Here is a 15025-nt window from a genome sequence, read left to right as displayed (position 1 = left end):
CAAATAAATGGGAAATTAATAAACTGCCTTTGACTGATAAAAATCTAATTTTTTATTAGCACATTTGTCAGCGGAAAGCCTTGTGTTTATTCAGGAGGTGCCCTGGTGTTGTGGTAAGGCTTTGTGGATGTTTTTGCCGTCTGTATGCAAATCCAGGGCTGGGTCAAAGGAGAGGAGGCAGAGGAGGCCTTCCTGTGCGAAATGGACGATTTCAGGAAATTGCTCCTTCTGTTTACTTTTTGGATCATCGTGCGAGTTCTGTGTGACATGGCTGCCTGCCTGGTCTGACTCTCACACACCATTGCAGAGGCATTGTGTTTTCAGAATGCAGCACGTTACACACACCACACCACCGGTGTGTTGCTCATTAGGTATATACACACAGGGACAGTATGTAGGCCCACAATGCTCTTGGTTTGAAAGCTGAATTGGCTGGAATGAAGCTTGTTTTCAGGTTATTCTGTGATTGGCCCTTGTATTCGGTTACTCAGTTCATTCATAGTCCATTGTGACCCTTGCACTCAGTCCATAATTACATGAAACTCAGGAAGTATTTTATCATTTCCTTCATTATGTTATTTCCATTATGTTTTTGTTATTATTTGATTGTTTTTTTTCCAGAATTTTTCATCAAACCTTTTTGTTTTTCATACATTTGAATGTTCAAATCCTGGGTTAAAATCCAGATCCATTTAATTATTATGAAGTTTCTCATGCTTCTAGCAAGAATATTAAGCCATGAGAAGAGAAAAATGTCTACCATACAACGGCCTACATTCGAAGTGGTTGGCAAAAAAGTGTTTCTAACTTCATATCCTGGAAGCGTAGACTCTTAGCTTTCATTTCACACCAACTTGATATGGGCACTTTGATTTTAGGATTCGGGCCATCGTGTCCCCTTTGTGTAGAGCAGTCCCCAGATATCCAGCTACAGCAAATGTGTAACCCACACCACCCAGGCTGAGACCGATCAAAGATCAGCACCGCACTGCCAAACCAGAGATGAAAGCAGCAGCCTTTGTGTCAACAGCACAGTTCATTAACCACAGGGCTGCTCTAATTTAATTTGCCATTACACACATTAGGAGATCGTTTGCATTGTGCTGTAAAAGAGAAACTGAAAGACAGGGTGGTCATAGACACCACCCACCTCATTGGGAGCAGTGTGCATGATTCTGTTTTTAGTATGAGAGCATCTGATGGGGTGGCATAGGGTGGCATAATGGTTAGGGAACATGTAATTCAAAGCGTGTGGGTTTGACTCGCAGGTGGGGCACAGCTGTTGTAGCACTGAGCAAGGCATTTCATCTTAAATACTTTAGTGAAATTTCCAGCCGTATAAAGATAAGCTATAGTTTATTTACACTGTGGGATAATTTGACCTCTGCATTTGACCCATCCCCCAGTTACTTATGAGCAGTGGGCAGCCACAGTGCAGTGCCCGGGCACCAACTCTGCTCTCAGTTCTGATGGTAGTGCCTTGGTCAAGGGCAATGGCAGAAGTCTACTGCACTCATGTCTTGGAACTATGGGCGGAAACTGGAGTACCCGGAGGAAACCCGCACGACCAACGGTGGGAACGTGCAAACTCCACGCACAGAGGAATTGTCTTGCGGGGGACTCGCGCTTGCTTGTTTGGGTTTGGCAACTGTTGCGAGGCAACGGTGCTAACCGCTGCGCCGCCGCGTCGCGTATAAACGGGGAGTACGTAAAAATCTAATCGCTTCGACCATCTGCTGAATGCCGAAATGTAATGTAATGCCATGGGATGCAAGAAACAATACGAACATTGTCGTCGGCTACCTTTCACCATTGTCCCAAACGGCCAGGGCTGGTCATCAAGTGGGCTGGAACATGGAGCGCCGCGGACCGCGATTCCTTAAAGCTGTAATTCATAAGAATGGGAATAATAACGGATACAGCAGTTACTTGCCTTTCAGTATTTCCGAACCACATCCTGCTCGCCTTGGACACAAGTCGATGATTCATAATGTCAGTCTTCGAATGAAAGGCGGCTTTTCATTGTAGTGAATGGAGAAATAGAAAACCTCATAAAAAGCTGAGTTCAACACAGGCAGATCTTTGATCGCGTACAGTCTACACAAATGATGCGGAAAAAAGAGCTTGCGAGTATATTCATGTGGGGATTTTGATTCGAGCGAAAAGCAAGGCTTTTAGCCGATTGATTTGAGAGCGCTGTCCCTAGTTAGCCTTCTAGCTTACTTTGGTCTTTCACAAAGCTGTCTAAGCACCTTGACAACACAATACATTTTGACCTCAGTTATCCTTTAGCCACTGAATCAGGACAAAACTCTCAAAAAAAAAAAAAAAAAAAAAGGCCTGTCACTGGTTATGCTCGAAATCCAGTTTGAAGGTTAGGCCTACAGGTTGGAGGTGTGACTTACATTGGTCGCAAGAGTTCTCTCTGCAGTTCTGAATTTAAAAAAAAATGCAATACTACTTATTTGTATTGGCATTAGTGTAGAAACTTGAACAAAATGCAGCTTTTGGTTCGCAGTGTGCTATCAATGGCATCTTCTCAAGGTCAACAAGGTCATTAGGGACAAAAGCTTCACGGGGACTCCAGGCAGTGTGGAATGATGAATTGGACATGTTTAATGTGTCGAACATGAGAAAAAAGAAAAAAAAAATAAAGCAGGAGGGGGGGATCGATGTCCATCAAGGCTTAAAGGGGATGGAAGAAGGCACACGTGGGTGTGACCTTGTCAGCGGGTAGTGCTCGCGGTAGCCATTTTCCCCCTGGTTAATCGAGCACCACACTCAACCTTCAGTCCCCCGTGCCAAGCCCTTAGGCCTGCTGTCCCTCTGCGCTCATCACAACGGGGCCGTCTGCCGAAAGGGGGCGGGGCCTGGAAAGAGATCAGAGGCCGTCGCCTGCCTATTGTTCCTCGCGCTTTGATGGTGCACAATACCGTGAGGATGTCGTGTGCATACTTTTCTGTGTTCTGTAAGGGGCCTAAGGCTCATTGTCCGTTCAGTTTTACGCTTACATAAACATACACACCCCCTCGTCCTCGCCTCCATTTTCAAAACAAGACTGAGAGCAATTTTTGTCTTGTGTCACTTGACAAGCATGCAATACAGAAAACTTTCCAGAATATGTACATAACAACTCATTACTCATACATTACAAACAACCCTAAAGCAGCTTATACAGCAATGTTGCTTTAACCTACAACCCCCCCCCCCCCAAATGCCCATATACCAGGCAGTGTAAAACTGGCAAGTCATGATAAAATCTTGTAATTACATAAAATAGGTTTCAATGCACATATAAACTGCCCGGGCCAATTGAAAATGCATCCATGTCTAGTCCCCACATTTTCTCGAATAGAAGTGTGAGCATGCATGGATGGTTCTGACCTGAACTTTGAAGAGCAAGCTAGATTATGGAGAGACGTTCAGAGCCAAAATATCTCCCATGATTGTGCAGTTTAACATTTATTTCCTACTTTGTCTATACTCCCAGGATCTTGTATTATCTCTGGTGTCAGATGTAATCAAATGGAGATAATAGAATTCTGCTGCCACCTTGTGGCAAGTATTCACAAACTACCTGGTCAAACCTGTTGTTCGTGAAGTGGGTAACAGAAAACGTGAAATCCCCTAAGTTTGGGGCTTTGTTGTGTGGATGTGTGACGTTGTTTGTGAATACTGTCTGTTTACACGAGGTCAGAAGGTACAGAATGTAATGTTCTTAAGGGCTGAGGGTCTGTGGTCATTGTGGTTATTTCTGTAGGAAAACCCTAAAAAGCCCTAAACTCTCTGTGTTGTATAGGCATGGGGCATTCCGACTTCCCAAGGCGTGACTTGGTGGCCAACAAACATTGCCACTGATTTGTGATTGTCTTTTGCAGATTTGTAGATATAACTGGATTGGCAGGAATTTCTTCCTGAGCCAATTCAAGGGTGACCAAAGGTATACATGTCCCATTGTCATACTTAGTGTGTTTCCAGTACTGCAGTTGGTGCGTGCAGCAAGTGTCTGTGTGTGTGAGAGAGAGTGTAAGTGAGAGAGAGAGAGAGAGAGGGAGATAAATGATTATGTAAAAAGGTGATTTTTGAAAAGTGGAGCATCTAAGAAATGTACCAAAGATTCAGTTAAAAAGTTAAGGTGGCTGCAGTTTCCCCATCAGTCTTGAAAATCACTGACTATAAAAACCAGATCCCATATTATTGCAATGATCGTTTTAGGAAATATAGCCTCTATTATTGATTAAGGGGTTATTAAGCATTTATCAGGGTACGGTGTTACTGGCTAGGGTAAAGGCATGAAATATTATGACTTTTCTAAGTTAAAATTGTACTTGCTTGGTATAGTGCCACCTTCAGGGTATTTTAAATAATTTGTGCTGAGAAGATTCGTCTTTTCAGTAGCGCCTGTAGTCGTACGTCAGTATACACAGTGCATAACACAATTAAATATATATATATTATTAAATTCTTTAAATTATTATTTAATTGTTTGATTTTTTGTAAAACGTACTGTGTAAATCAAATTTGAATGCATGAAAATGAAAACTGACCCTGAGTTTTGTCTTGCTGACTTTATTAGGGATAGCGGTTTTGAATTTAATGTAAACAGTTCAGAACACTGTGCTTTTAGTTTAATGAAACTTTTAAAAAGTTTGATCTTCAAACAATATTTAAAAAAAATGTAAATGAAAGGTGTAAAATGAAAATACTGTATATCAACGTAGAGCTGAAAGGTAGCACAGAATCTCTGCAGTACCAATTCTGCACCATAAGGTGGCAGTGGAGGACAGAGATCAGAGACGACGTATGATGCCATGGTAACGAAGATGGTATAGTCATGATCCAGGCACATGAAAGCCATTTTTCAATTCTGAGGAAAAGACATGAAGGAAGGGGAAATTTAACATATACTGAGGATAAAAGCTGTCCTCTCTCAGAGAGTGAAGCTTCACATTTTTCTGTGTCTGACCTTTTTTAGGTTTTTTTGCCTTTGTGTTCTCTCACCTTTCTGGTTATCTAGAACAGCAGCGCCTCTGTGCTGTGACCAGTAAATGGCTGCATCCTGTGAAGGGAACGTATTTCATATGGATTTTATGTCTCAGCTGTGTGATTTTCTATGTATCGAGTGTGACAGCAGAAATCTTATTTAGGCTACATATAAACGTGGACAGGTGCCTCTCCTGTTCTTTTCCAAACATTTGTGCTGGAAAGACGTTTTTATTTAAGTTTGAAAAGCAAATAGATGCTCATTTTCAGAGCTGCGGTTTAACATGATTTTTCCGCACACTCTGGCCTTTCCGTCAACAGCCTAAGTGTTTGTCTAGTTTCACAAACGAACGTCGTCTGGGCTGCTAACGCGGTTGAACAGAGGAGCGGAATTTATGGACCCGCTTGCTTTGGGGCTGGCTGAAGTAGCCTCTCTCAGTAGCGGGTCGATTGAGTTCTAACCGTTGACAGCCGGAGGTTAAGTGAATTGTAGCTGTTCCGGGAGCCCAATAAAAGCCGACCAGGTAGATCGGGCACTGATGTGAGTGTTCTGGCTAACATCCAGGTGCGTTTGTCATTAGCCTACCTGCAGGTTATACAAGTGTTCTCGCTAGTCTGCTGCTGAGCAATGGAACACTCAATTTGCCTTGCCGGTGGCTCTCCCCTTTCTTTTGTGCTTTTATACAACTTTGATATTTGTATTTAATGACGCAGGTCAATCTACCTACAGTTTTCTCCGAAACGATTTTAACAGAATCCACAGTCGCTTCAATCCTGTTTGCCTCCGGAGTCTTCTCCAGACAGGCGTTTAATTTTGTTTAGTTCCGGAACTCATGAGAACCCGCAAAAATTCCGCCATTCGTCCAACCAATCAATTACAACACCACCGATCACCCGGAAAATTACTTCCCATTGAGGTCATTTTTTTGAAGCCACATCAGCATAGACTAACAGACTCATTTATAATCATAGATGTTTTACATCTATGAGCGAGCATGGGCAGGACGGGAAGGGAACGGTCTGCAGAGGGGAGACCTACGGGTGCCTGGGGTGGCATTTTGGGTCCTTCAGTTCATTTGGGTCTTTCACTCCCATTGCCTCTGGCTTGTAGCTAGTTTTATTTTATTTTATTTTGCTTTTGCTTAAGTGTCAGCAGACATGAACATTCCTGAAAATGACTCAAGCCGGAAACAGCTGTGACACCACGCTCAAAGAGGAAGAGAGAAACGCAGCGCTGTGCCAACCATTGTGCTGCCGCCTTCTTGGCCAATGAATGGCAGTTTGTTCTCGCTGCGAGCCAATCATGTTCGATTCCGTTAACGGCAGTTAAACAGGATACTCTTATTTTAAACTCCGGCTTTGAAAGTCGAACCCTCTGCGTGATCTTTAAATTGCACCAAACTGACAAAAAAGAGTGAAGAGTGAAGTCATTAAAACAGGAACATGTCATTAAGAAAACCAGGCAGCGACAGAAAACTGCACTAATGCATGAGTCAGCCCAGACTGCGATTCTTTTTATAACGCGGTTTTTTGGAAACAAAACCACGGCAGCCAGGATCTGGCTGTTCTTTTAATTGTGGTGCGGAAATGGCAGGAAACTGACTTTCATTTGGCTGTTTCTAAATAAAACTGAGATTTTTTAACTGCCCTTTTATTTAGAGACTTCAGTAAATTCGTGGTTCTCGGCTGATTTGAAATCGCACATTTTATTGGGCTGGGGGACTTGGATTAAAATAATAAACCTGTGAGATTTTTGTCTGCAAAAAGTAATCACTTCATATAAAGTTTATAAACATGGTCATGAAACCCAACAGAGAACAAATTTCAGTGAGCGAGTTTCACATGTTTTTAAGACCATTTTGATATCCATTTTGCTCAGTTCATTATCACAATGTTTTTATAAGGTTCTATGGTTTTATAGGGTTCTCATTTTATTGATAGTATTTTATTTCACCATCAGAAATGGAAGCAAAAAAACATTTTCCCTGCAAATGCTGAATGTTCCACTTTGCTATGTATGTCCCTGCAGTCAAATTCACCAAGAGGAATCCTTGCGTTCTGAGAACTGGACACACAAAAAGACGACACTTCCTCCACTCACCTCAGCACCACAACACGGAAACAGGACTACTGTGTAGATCAATTATATATTTTCAGTTTGCAAAATCATATCCTGTGACAGATTTCTGCAGATTAGTTTTAAACATTGGAAAAACAAAACTGATCAGTCCAGGAGGCATATACATATATATCCCCATAAATGAAGAACCGCTGTTATAATACACACACGCATTCTCTCTCACACACACACACACACGCACGCACACAATCCACATCTCCACCCCATATCTAAACAAACAAATCAGACACAGCATCTCTACACATATTTTCAAGAGGTGCACATCAGACACACTTGAGCTTGGACAATGGGGAGGGGGGACACACATTTTACACCAACACAGAGAGGCGCTTGTGCCTTTCTACGCAGTCTGGGCAAGGTGGCGGCCGGGGGGGCGGGGTGGGACGCCAAACCTAATGACGCAGTCACGGGTGGCACACGGCAGCAGTGCGTAACCAGCGAGGGTCGTCCCTGACGACCACCATAAATAAACACCCACAAATCCGCAGATCTGAGACAGAGGGGCGGGGGAGCGAGCCGTTGATCCCCGTTTCAGACACCCCCCCCCCCGCGCGCCTCGCCCATCTGGTGACGGGGGTCCGCGTGCGACGTTTCGCCGTCTCCGCAGTCTCCCTCTCCCTGCGAAGCTGCTCGCCCGTGGGATGGCGTACGGCGCAACAGGCTCGGGAAGAGCGCAAAAAAAAAAACCCCAAAAAAAACCATCAAAATGGAGTCTCGGGTGGATTCTATGCCTAATGCCACAAAAAAGCCAAACTGGCTCGAGTCCAAGAAGGCCACAGAAGGTAGTGTCATTACCCTGTTTTCTGGTCACAGGAGAAGCTTTAGTGTGGGACAGAGGGAGAGCCATGTCGTTTTCAGAAAGGCGTGACCGGAGATATTCCATTACGACCCGCCTGCAGACGGGAGGCAGAGAGCGAGGGCAGCGGAACGGTACTTCAGACGCGCGGACTCCAGGGCTGGCCACAAATCTAAGATGATGCTTTGTTCAACCAACCACATAACTGCATTGCGCTTCAAAAAAAAAAAAAAAGAAAGAGCATACACTGACAAAATAAAACCAAAAAAGACGGGCAAAAAAAAAAAAAGAAAAAGAAAAAGAAAGGTTGGGCACTAGACTTCAGAATTCCTGTTTTCAAAATGCTAGTAAAATGCCTTAATGTTATTTTCGGGGGGAAACTCTTCTATTTGTCATTAGACAAAAATATCCCAGTTGTTGTCTGAATCGGGAAGCCCCGCCCCTTTTCCGCAGGCAGGGAGTTCCGTCCCTCCCCCAAGCTCTTCCGATAGGAGGACAGGTCTCCGCGGTTACGCCTCCCAGTCCTCCTCGTCCTCTGCGGTTGGCTGCTGGGGGACGGGGAGGGGCGGGATGACGTCCGACATCCTGGCGAAGGCCCCGCCCGAGCCCGCCGGGGGGGCGTCGGCCCCCTCTCCCGCCGCCGGGCCCTTTCCGGAGATCCCTGCCGGAATGCCGGGAATGCCGTGAGACACCGCCGCTCAGAGGAACGGAATAACAGGCTAAACGGTAAACACCGCCCCCCCGTGCAGGGAGGCCTCACTGCAGGGCAAGGTCACTCTCAAGTCTTACACATCCACATTTACACTTTAAACTTTAGAGTGCATATTTTAAATCAGAAACTTTCACATAAGTCAGAATCCCTGCCCTGAAAACTGGTTTCATACCAGGCCAATGAGGCCCCCTGGGTAATTTTACCCAGCAGTCACAGCAAAGGTAGATGAAACAACTTCATTTGATGATTCAATGTGCAATTTTGGACCTGAAAATAATTTCACCAAGAACGCATGCGTAATCTGCACTAGTGGGATGTGAATTTATTAAAATTTCAAATAAACACCCACATATTTGAACAGTGAGAGGAGGAATAGGCTGCAAGGGACAGTTAATATGGCTTCCAAAATAACCGGGAAGCCACAGCAGCGCAGCAGCAAGTATGAAGAACTATTGAGGAGAAAAAGTCATTGAATTATTTATGACTCCTCTCACCCACTACACAGGGAATTTGAACTTCTACCACCAAGGAGACGTCAAAGGCTTCCCAGGGCAAATAAGAATATTTATAAGAAATCTTTTGGTACTACATGGGAAGTAGAGCCCAGCAGTGGCTCAGGCCAGTGTCAAAGTAACTGTATTTGGTATTGTGTTTTTTTTTACTGTTTACTGTATTGTGTACTTTTAACTCATGTTTCTTTTATGTGTTTTTATGGTGAAGCCAAAGGGAAATTTCCACTTTGTGGACAATAAAGTTTCATATTTGCATCTTCCAACACCTGCGTCTTGGCTCCCCTTCAATCCCAACCCTCTAGCGCTATCCCCTGTCTCATTCAGGCTACTGCGGTGTTTTTATGGTTTTAATGGTTTGTTATGAACGTTATCTGTATGGATCTGTACGGGGCAACAAAGAAAAAAATTCTTCAGGATATATTCTTTTTTTTTTTTTTTGGGTGGGGGGGAACCAACAGTACCACCAAACACATCATAATGATGTTGGTGGGGGGTGGGGGCATTTGATGTTTTCCCAAGGCTGGGGGGGTGTGTGTGTCCCTTGTCCTCCACTGGGATCTACAGTCCGTGTACAGTCTGTGTGTGAGACAGTGGCGGTAATGGCGTCCGGGACGGGGGCCTACCTTTCCGGCGCATGGCCAGCTTGTTAAACAGGTCCGACATGAAGTCCCCTCCGCTGGCGGCAGCCACCACTGCCGGAACGAGGGGAAGGAACGAGGGAGGAGAGAGAGGAGAGGGGAAACAACAGGAGTGAGGTCAGGGTCACTGCACGCTGGGTGGGTAGGCCTGGGCGATATGCCTCAATGATAATCACGGAATGCACTGACAACCATCGCCACCATGTGGTGTACTGTCTTTCTTTAAATATTTCTGTCTCTCTAATTATACCTGGTGTTTTGGCAGTAAACATCCAAACTTCAGAGACCACAGGAAATGCTTTCCCGAAGAAAAAACATCATAACTGTTAGCAATTGGGGATTGATAAGCAGCAAGGCCTTGCAGCTAACCATGTGACTGAGAAAAACACATCACATGATCACACGGAAGCAGTAGGACCTTGTTGCTGATTGGCTCTTAACAACACCCAACAGGTAGCAGTTACCTGGCAATTACCTAGTAATTTACATGGCCTCTCGGTGGCGATAATCATCAGTGAATTCAAAATTTAGGACTGCAGTATATCGGCCAGTCCTATCGCTGCAGACTGCAGGGATAATTCTGCCCGTGTGCGCACCCTAACTGCTGCTTTCTCCCTGCACCTCACACGCAAACTAGCAGCGATCCAAGACCAGAGAGGGTGCCGTACAGGAGCAGATTTGTGAGCAAACTTTCGCGATTACAAAAACACCACGAAAAAAAGCACAATGCTATGCACTCAGTCCTGAAGGACTCAGCCAAACAGCAATCCTCCGTGCAATCTGCTGAGGTTTAGAAATGTCATGATGCACAATTTCAGTTTCAATTAGACTTTCATAAACGGCCTTGATTTTTTTGAATACCATCTCTGAATGGGTTATTCAGAGATGCCACGGCACCCTTTGAATAATCAAATCTGAATTTTTTTTTTGTTCCATTTCTGAATAAATTCCCAGACCCATTAATACTGCCATATATGGATTTTCCTGCAAATGGCAAATAGACACAAAAGGGCATAGTTTAATGAGGTTGACATTTATGATCTTTAAAGGTTATCAACACAATTTCGCAGGGCAGTCCATTTCCCAGAGACGCATCAGCAATGTTGGGCTTTATTGTACCTGGCGAATTAATAAGCAAGTGTTAAATCAGGTTAACGCACATGCACATACGGTCCCCGTCAGTCTCTCTCACCAGCGTTAAGTGAAGTTAACACACTTTACTGGTCCCTCTGACCACTGTGAAACGAGGTTAACACACACGTGTACACGCGGTCCCTGTCGTTCCCTCTCACCCTGCTCCTGCTCCTTCTGCTTCTTCTTCTCCATCTTGCGCTCCTTGACGTTGCGCAGTTTGGCCTTGCCGATGCCGCCGGCCATGCGGATGGACTCCAGGAGGCTGGCCCGCCCGTCCGACGGCTGCGCCACCTCCGAGGGGGCCCCCTGCACCGCGCCTGGACGGGCGGGCGGGGGGGGGCAGAGAGAGAGAGAGGCGCGAGGGTCAAAGGTCAACAGGGAGAATCAGCTTGCAGGTACCACAAAAACCCCTGAGCACGGTTACCCCTTACACAGCCAGGGTGAATGAGACTAATTAGCTCAGTGTAGAATAATGGGTAAGGAACCGCGCTAAAGGTTGCAGGTTCGACTCCCAGACAGGACACTGCCGCTGTACTCTTGAGCAAGGTACCTAACCTGCATTGCTTCAGTATACGTCCAGCTGTATGTAAAAGTTGTGTAAGTCGCTCTGGATAAGAGGGTCTGCTAAATGCCTGTAATGTAAGGTAATGTAGTGTAATCAACAGTAGCGGCTTTCATGTGGGTCTAACAGCAGCTTATCCTGCCCAGGATTTCAAACCAAAGCACTCTCATCTCCAGCCTTGCTAACACACGCAGTTCGGACACCGCTGCTGTCGCCCTGAGCTCTAAGTCGCCACTCCTGTTCGGTACTGACACGCTGATGAACAGGGCCGGAACGACACACTAACGAATCCTGCTGTAATGACTCACTAATGAAACGGGCTGTAATGGGACACTAATTAATCGTGTTGCAATGACATTAATGCCAAGTGTTGTAATAAGAAACATAATGAGAAGTGCTGTAATTACGCACGTAATGAAAGTGCAGTTATGCTATGGTAGGCATATAATAGTCAGTACAGCATTTAATAAATATATATGGGTGTCTGCCAGGCAAGCAGACCATAAATCGATTAATCGATAATACGGAAGGCCATGTACTTTTTCGGACGAAGCGCAAGACTGGATTTCGGGAAAGTTGGCCGGCGTTACTGTGAGCAAACAGGTTGGGGGGGGAGTGTGTACTCTCCTCAAGGTTCTGCAGTAACTCCTCTACACACAGAGGATTAAGCGCAGAAACCTGCTCTCTCTGCAGCTAACGCAACCCTTAAACCCAGGAGCTCATCTGGCCGCTGCCTGTCTGTCCGAGCTCAGGCTAGCCTCCAGTACCTACGCTAAAGCGAGGAAACTTCCTGCTCTTACTTTTTCAGAGAAGAAGAGCGGACAATGGCTGCGGTTGTGCGACCAGTGCTTTTCCAGGACACAGGAAGTGGCGTTTTTAAGTGTTGTTAAGTGTCGTCAGTCATACCTGCTGGAGGCTGGCTGTCTCCGGAGGGCGGGGCAGGGGGAGGGGGCGGAGGCGGGGGTGGGGCCGGGGGCGCGCCGGGCGGGGCGGCGGAGTTCAGGCGCGGGGACTCGGGCGGAGGAGGAGGAGGAGGGGGCGGCGGTGGAGGCGGAGCTTCGACGCTGAAGCGCAAACCTGGAAAAACAAAAACATGCTAACCGCTAACCTGGGGTGGGGAAACCGCACGAACGAAGAGCACATGCGAAACGGAACTGTTCTGCACGTACGATTCCTAGCAAGTACCCCAACAAAGGCATTACTAGATTCTGCTGTCGACTGTGATGTTTGATTGACATCTGACTTAAACACAAATACACTCTAGAATAAAGCTAATAATTTGTGCTCGTAGCAAATTGGTGATGGCGCGAGGCCCGTAACCGTCGGCGACGAGCTCACCCAGGCCGTTGGGCTCCTCGGCGTCGCCCCCGAAGGAGGGCAGCTCGGGGATGCCGCCGCTGGCGGGCACAGAGGGCGCGAAGCCCGGCCCCAGGTCGGCGCTGTACATCAGGTCGTCCGCGATGCCCGGGAGGTCGGGCAGGTAGGAGGGCACGTCGATCTCCGGCACCTGGCCCAGGTCCGGCACGTAGAAGTAGTTCTCTGCCGTCTGCGTGTATGAGAGAGTGAGTGAGTGAGTGAATGAGTGAGTGAGTGAGTGTGTGAGTGATTGTGAGTGAGTGAGTGAGTGAGTGAGTGAGTGTGTGAGTGAGTGAGTGAGTGAGTGAGTGAGTGAGTGAGTGAGTGAGTGAGTGAGTGAGTGAGTGAGTGAGTGAGAGTAAGTGAGTGAGTCAGCGAGTGTGAGTAAATGAGTGAGTGTGAGTGAGTGAGTGAGTGAGTCATTGAGTGAGTGAATGAGAGTGAGAGAGTGAGTGAGTGCGTGAGAGGGTAAATGATACCGAGAGATAGTGAGAAGTGAGTGAATGAAAATGATTAAGAGATGGAAAAATGAAAGAGAGTGAGCAAATGTCATTAAAAGCAACACAAAGGGACTCCAGGATTCACCAACCGCAACTGTAAAGACCTGAACCAGCTCTAGGGCCCTCTGTAATCTACATTTACACACCAGTGGGTGCACACACCAACCCGAAAAGTTTCCGCAATAAAACCTGAAATAATAAACATTCAGCCGCACAAGTTTTCTCAGCAACACTTCTAAAAGCTTAAAACGGGTCATAAAAGTATTACATCGCACGAGTCTCCCTGAATAATTCAACCGCTTTATTTCAACGGCTCGACTCTCGGCGCAGCGACAGCAGCGCCCGTTTGAATGAGCTGTTTTCATTCCGGCCGTGAGAACAGGCTGTTCTTGGACCGCGGAGATAATAATCGCGGGCGGGGAGATAACGCAGCCTCGGCTGCTGGGGATTTCAGCCGGAGGTCGGCAAACACAACGCTAATGCTGCGGATATTTGCATTGGGAGGAAGGGACCCCCAACACGTGAAACTTTTTAATGATGAAATACACTTAAATAAAACGGAAAAATTCCCCCGACGTACTCAGAGCAGGGTAAGTCAATTAATAATTTTCAAACTAAGGAATGATGCACTGCAAGCCACCAAAAAAAAAGAAAAGGCAAAACATGCGATAATACACGTATAATTTCTTTTTCCTCAGTACACAAGATAAATTCCAAAGGAGTGGAAACGGTGGACCCGTGAAAGTTAATGTGAGCCCCCGGCACTCTGAAATATCACCCGGGGGCCAGCAGTTCCCGGAATATCCCGCTGGATGCCATCCTGCACTTTAATGCAGGGGTTAGTGGGCCGGTGCTGCCAAGTCCGCTCATAAAACGCATCTTTGGGCTTCTTCCCCAAACCCCCCCCACCCCCACCCCCGGAAGTCACGGTTGCAGTTTTTTGGGCTTATTATAAAAAATCAGGCTGGCTTATTTTGAAATGTAAGAAGTGACCCCTTTTTCCCCACATTCATGGTGACTATGGCTTAATGGCATGAGCTAACTCGTAAATGTAGCTGTTAGCTATTGCCCCAGGTTAGCAATCACACCCACCCCAGTTCTCCATTGCTCTTCTGCTGCTTTTGGGCTTGTTTCTGACGACAAACTCTCCTATTTGTTTTGTGAGATCTGGCAGCACTGTTAGTGCTCCATACTAGGTCCCGTGTCCTGTGCTCTCCCCCCAGACACGGACGCCCCGCCATCTACCCTAAATCTCACGCCCCCCCAAAACTCTACCTGTCTCTCCAGCTGCTCCCGTTTGGTGATGGACAGGGGGGCGTCGAACGGCTTCTCCTCCTTCTCCGTCTCCAGGGTGTGGTGCGTCTTGGTTACCGCTCCAGCCAGGGGGTCCAGGAACACGTACTTCTTATACCTGAGAGCCGGCAGAATCGCCGTACCAAAACACTGTCTTAGTTTCCATTTCCACAGCTGTCCATCAGCCTGAGAAATGCCGTTGGCCAGAGTGATTTGCATGGTTTACATGGTGGTCAAACATTATCCTTCGACATAACATAACATAATGCCCGACAATGCTCACCATCTTCCTACATCTAACGGGTATCTAGTGCTCATCGTTTCTGATGGGACTGAACAGAGTGAGGAACGACAAAAGCCACAGAACGCGCGTGTGTGTGTGTGTGTGTGTGTGTGTGT

At 46.4% G+C, this 15025-nt stretch overlaps 1 protein-coding gene across 3 annotated transcripts in view; it reads right to left on the bottom strand.

Annotated features, from left to right (window-relative positions):
- Positions 1-6906: 6906 nt before the first annotated feature.
- The window catches only part of wash1 (WAS protein family homolog 1), a 38630-nt gene continuing 30511 nt past the window's right edge, over positions 6907-15025 (bottom strand). For all 3 annotated transcript variants that reach the window (XM_035425550.1, XM_035425549.1, XM_035425551.1), the window contains 6 exons: positions 14609-14744; positions 12816-13023; positions 12384-12554; positions 11074-11232; positions 9767-9835; positions 6907-8580 (listed from right to left, as the gene is read on the bottom strand). In XM_035425550.1, coding sequence (XP_035281441.1) covers positions 8429-8580; positions 9767-9835; positions 11074-11232; positions 12384-12554; positions 12816-13023; positions 14609-14744 — 895 coding nt within the window. In that variant the 3' untranslated portion in view covers positions 6907-8428. The remainder of the gene's footprint in view (positions 8581-9766; positions 9836-11073; positions 11233-12383; positions 12555-12815; positions 13024-14608; positions 14745-15025) is intronic.

This window comes from Anguilla anguilla, chromosome 7 (genome assembly GCF_013347855.1).
Source record: "Anguilla anguilla isolate fAngAng1 chromosome 7, fAngAng1.pri, whole genome shotgun sequence".
NCBI lineage: Eukaryota > Metazoa > Chordata > Actinopteri > Anguilliformes > Anguillidae > Anguilla > Anguilla anguilla.
Note: the sequence above shows the minus strand (reverse complement) of the source record. Positions and strands in the feature narration are given on the sequence as shown.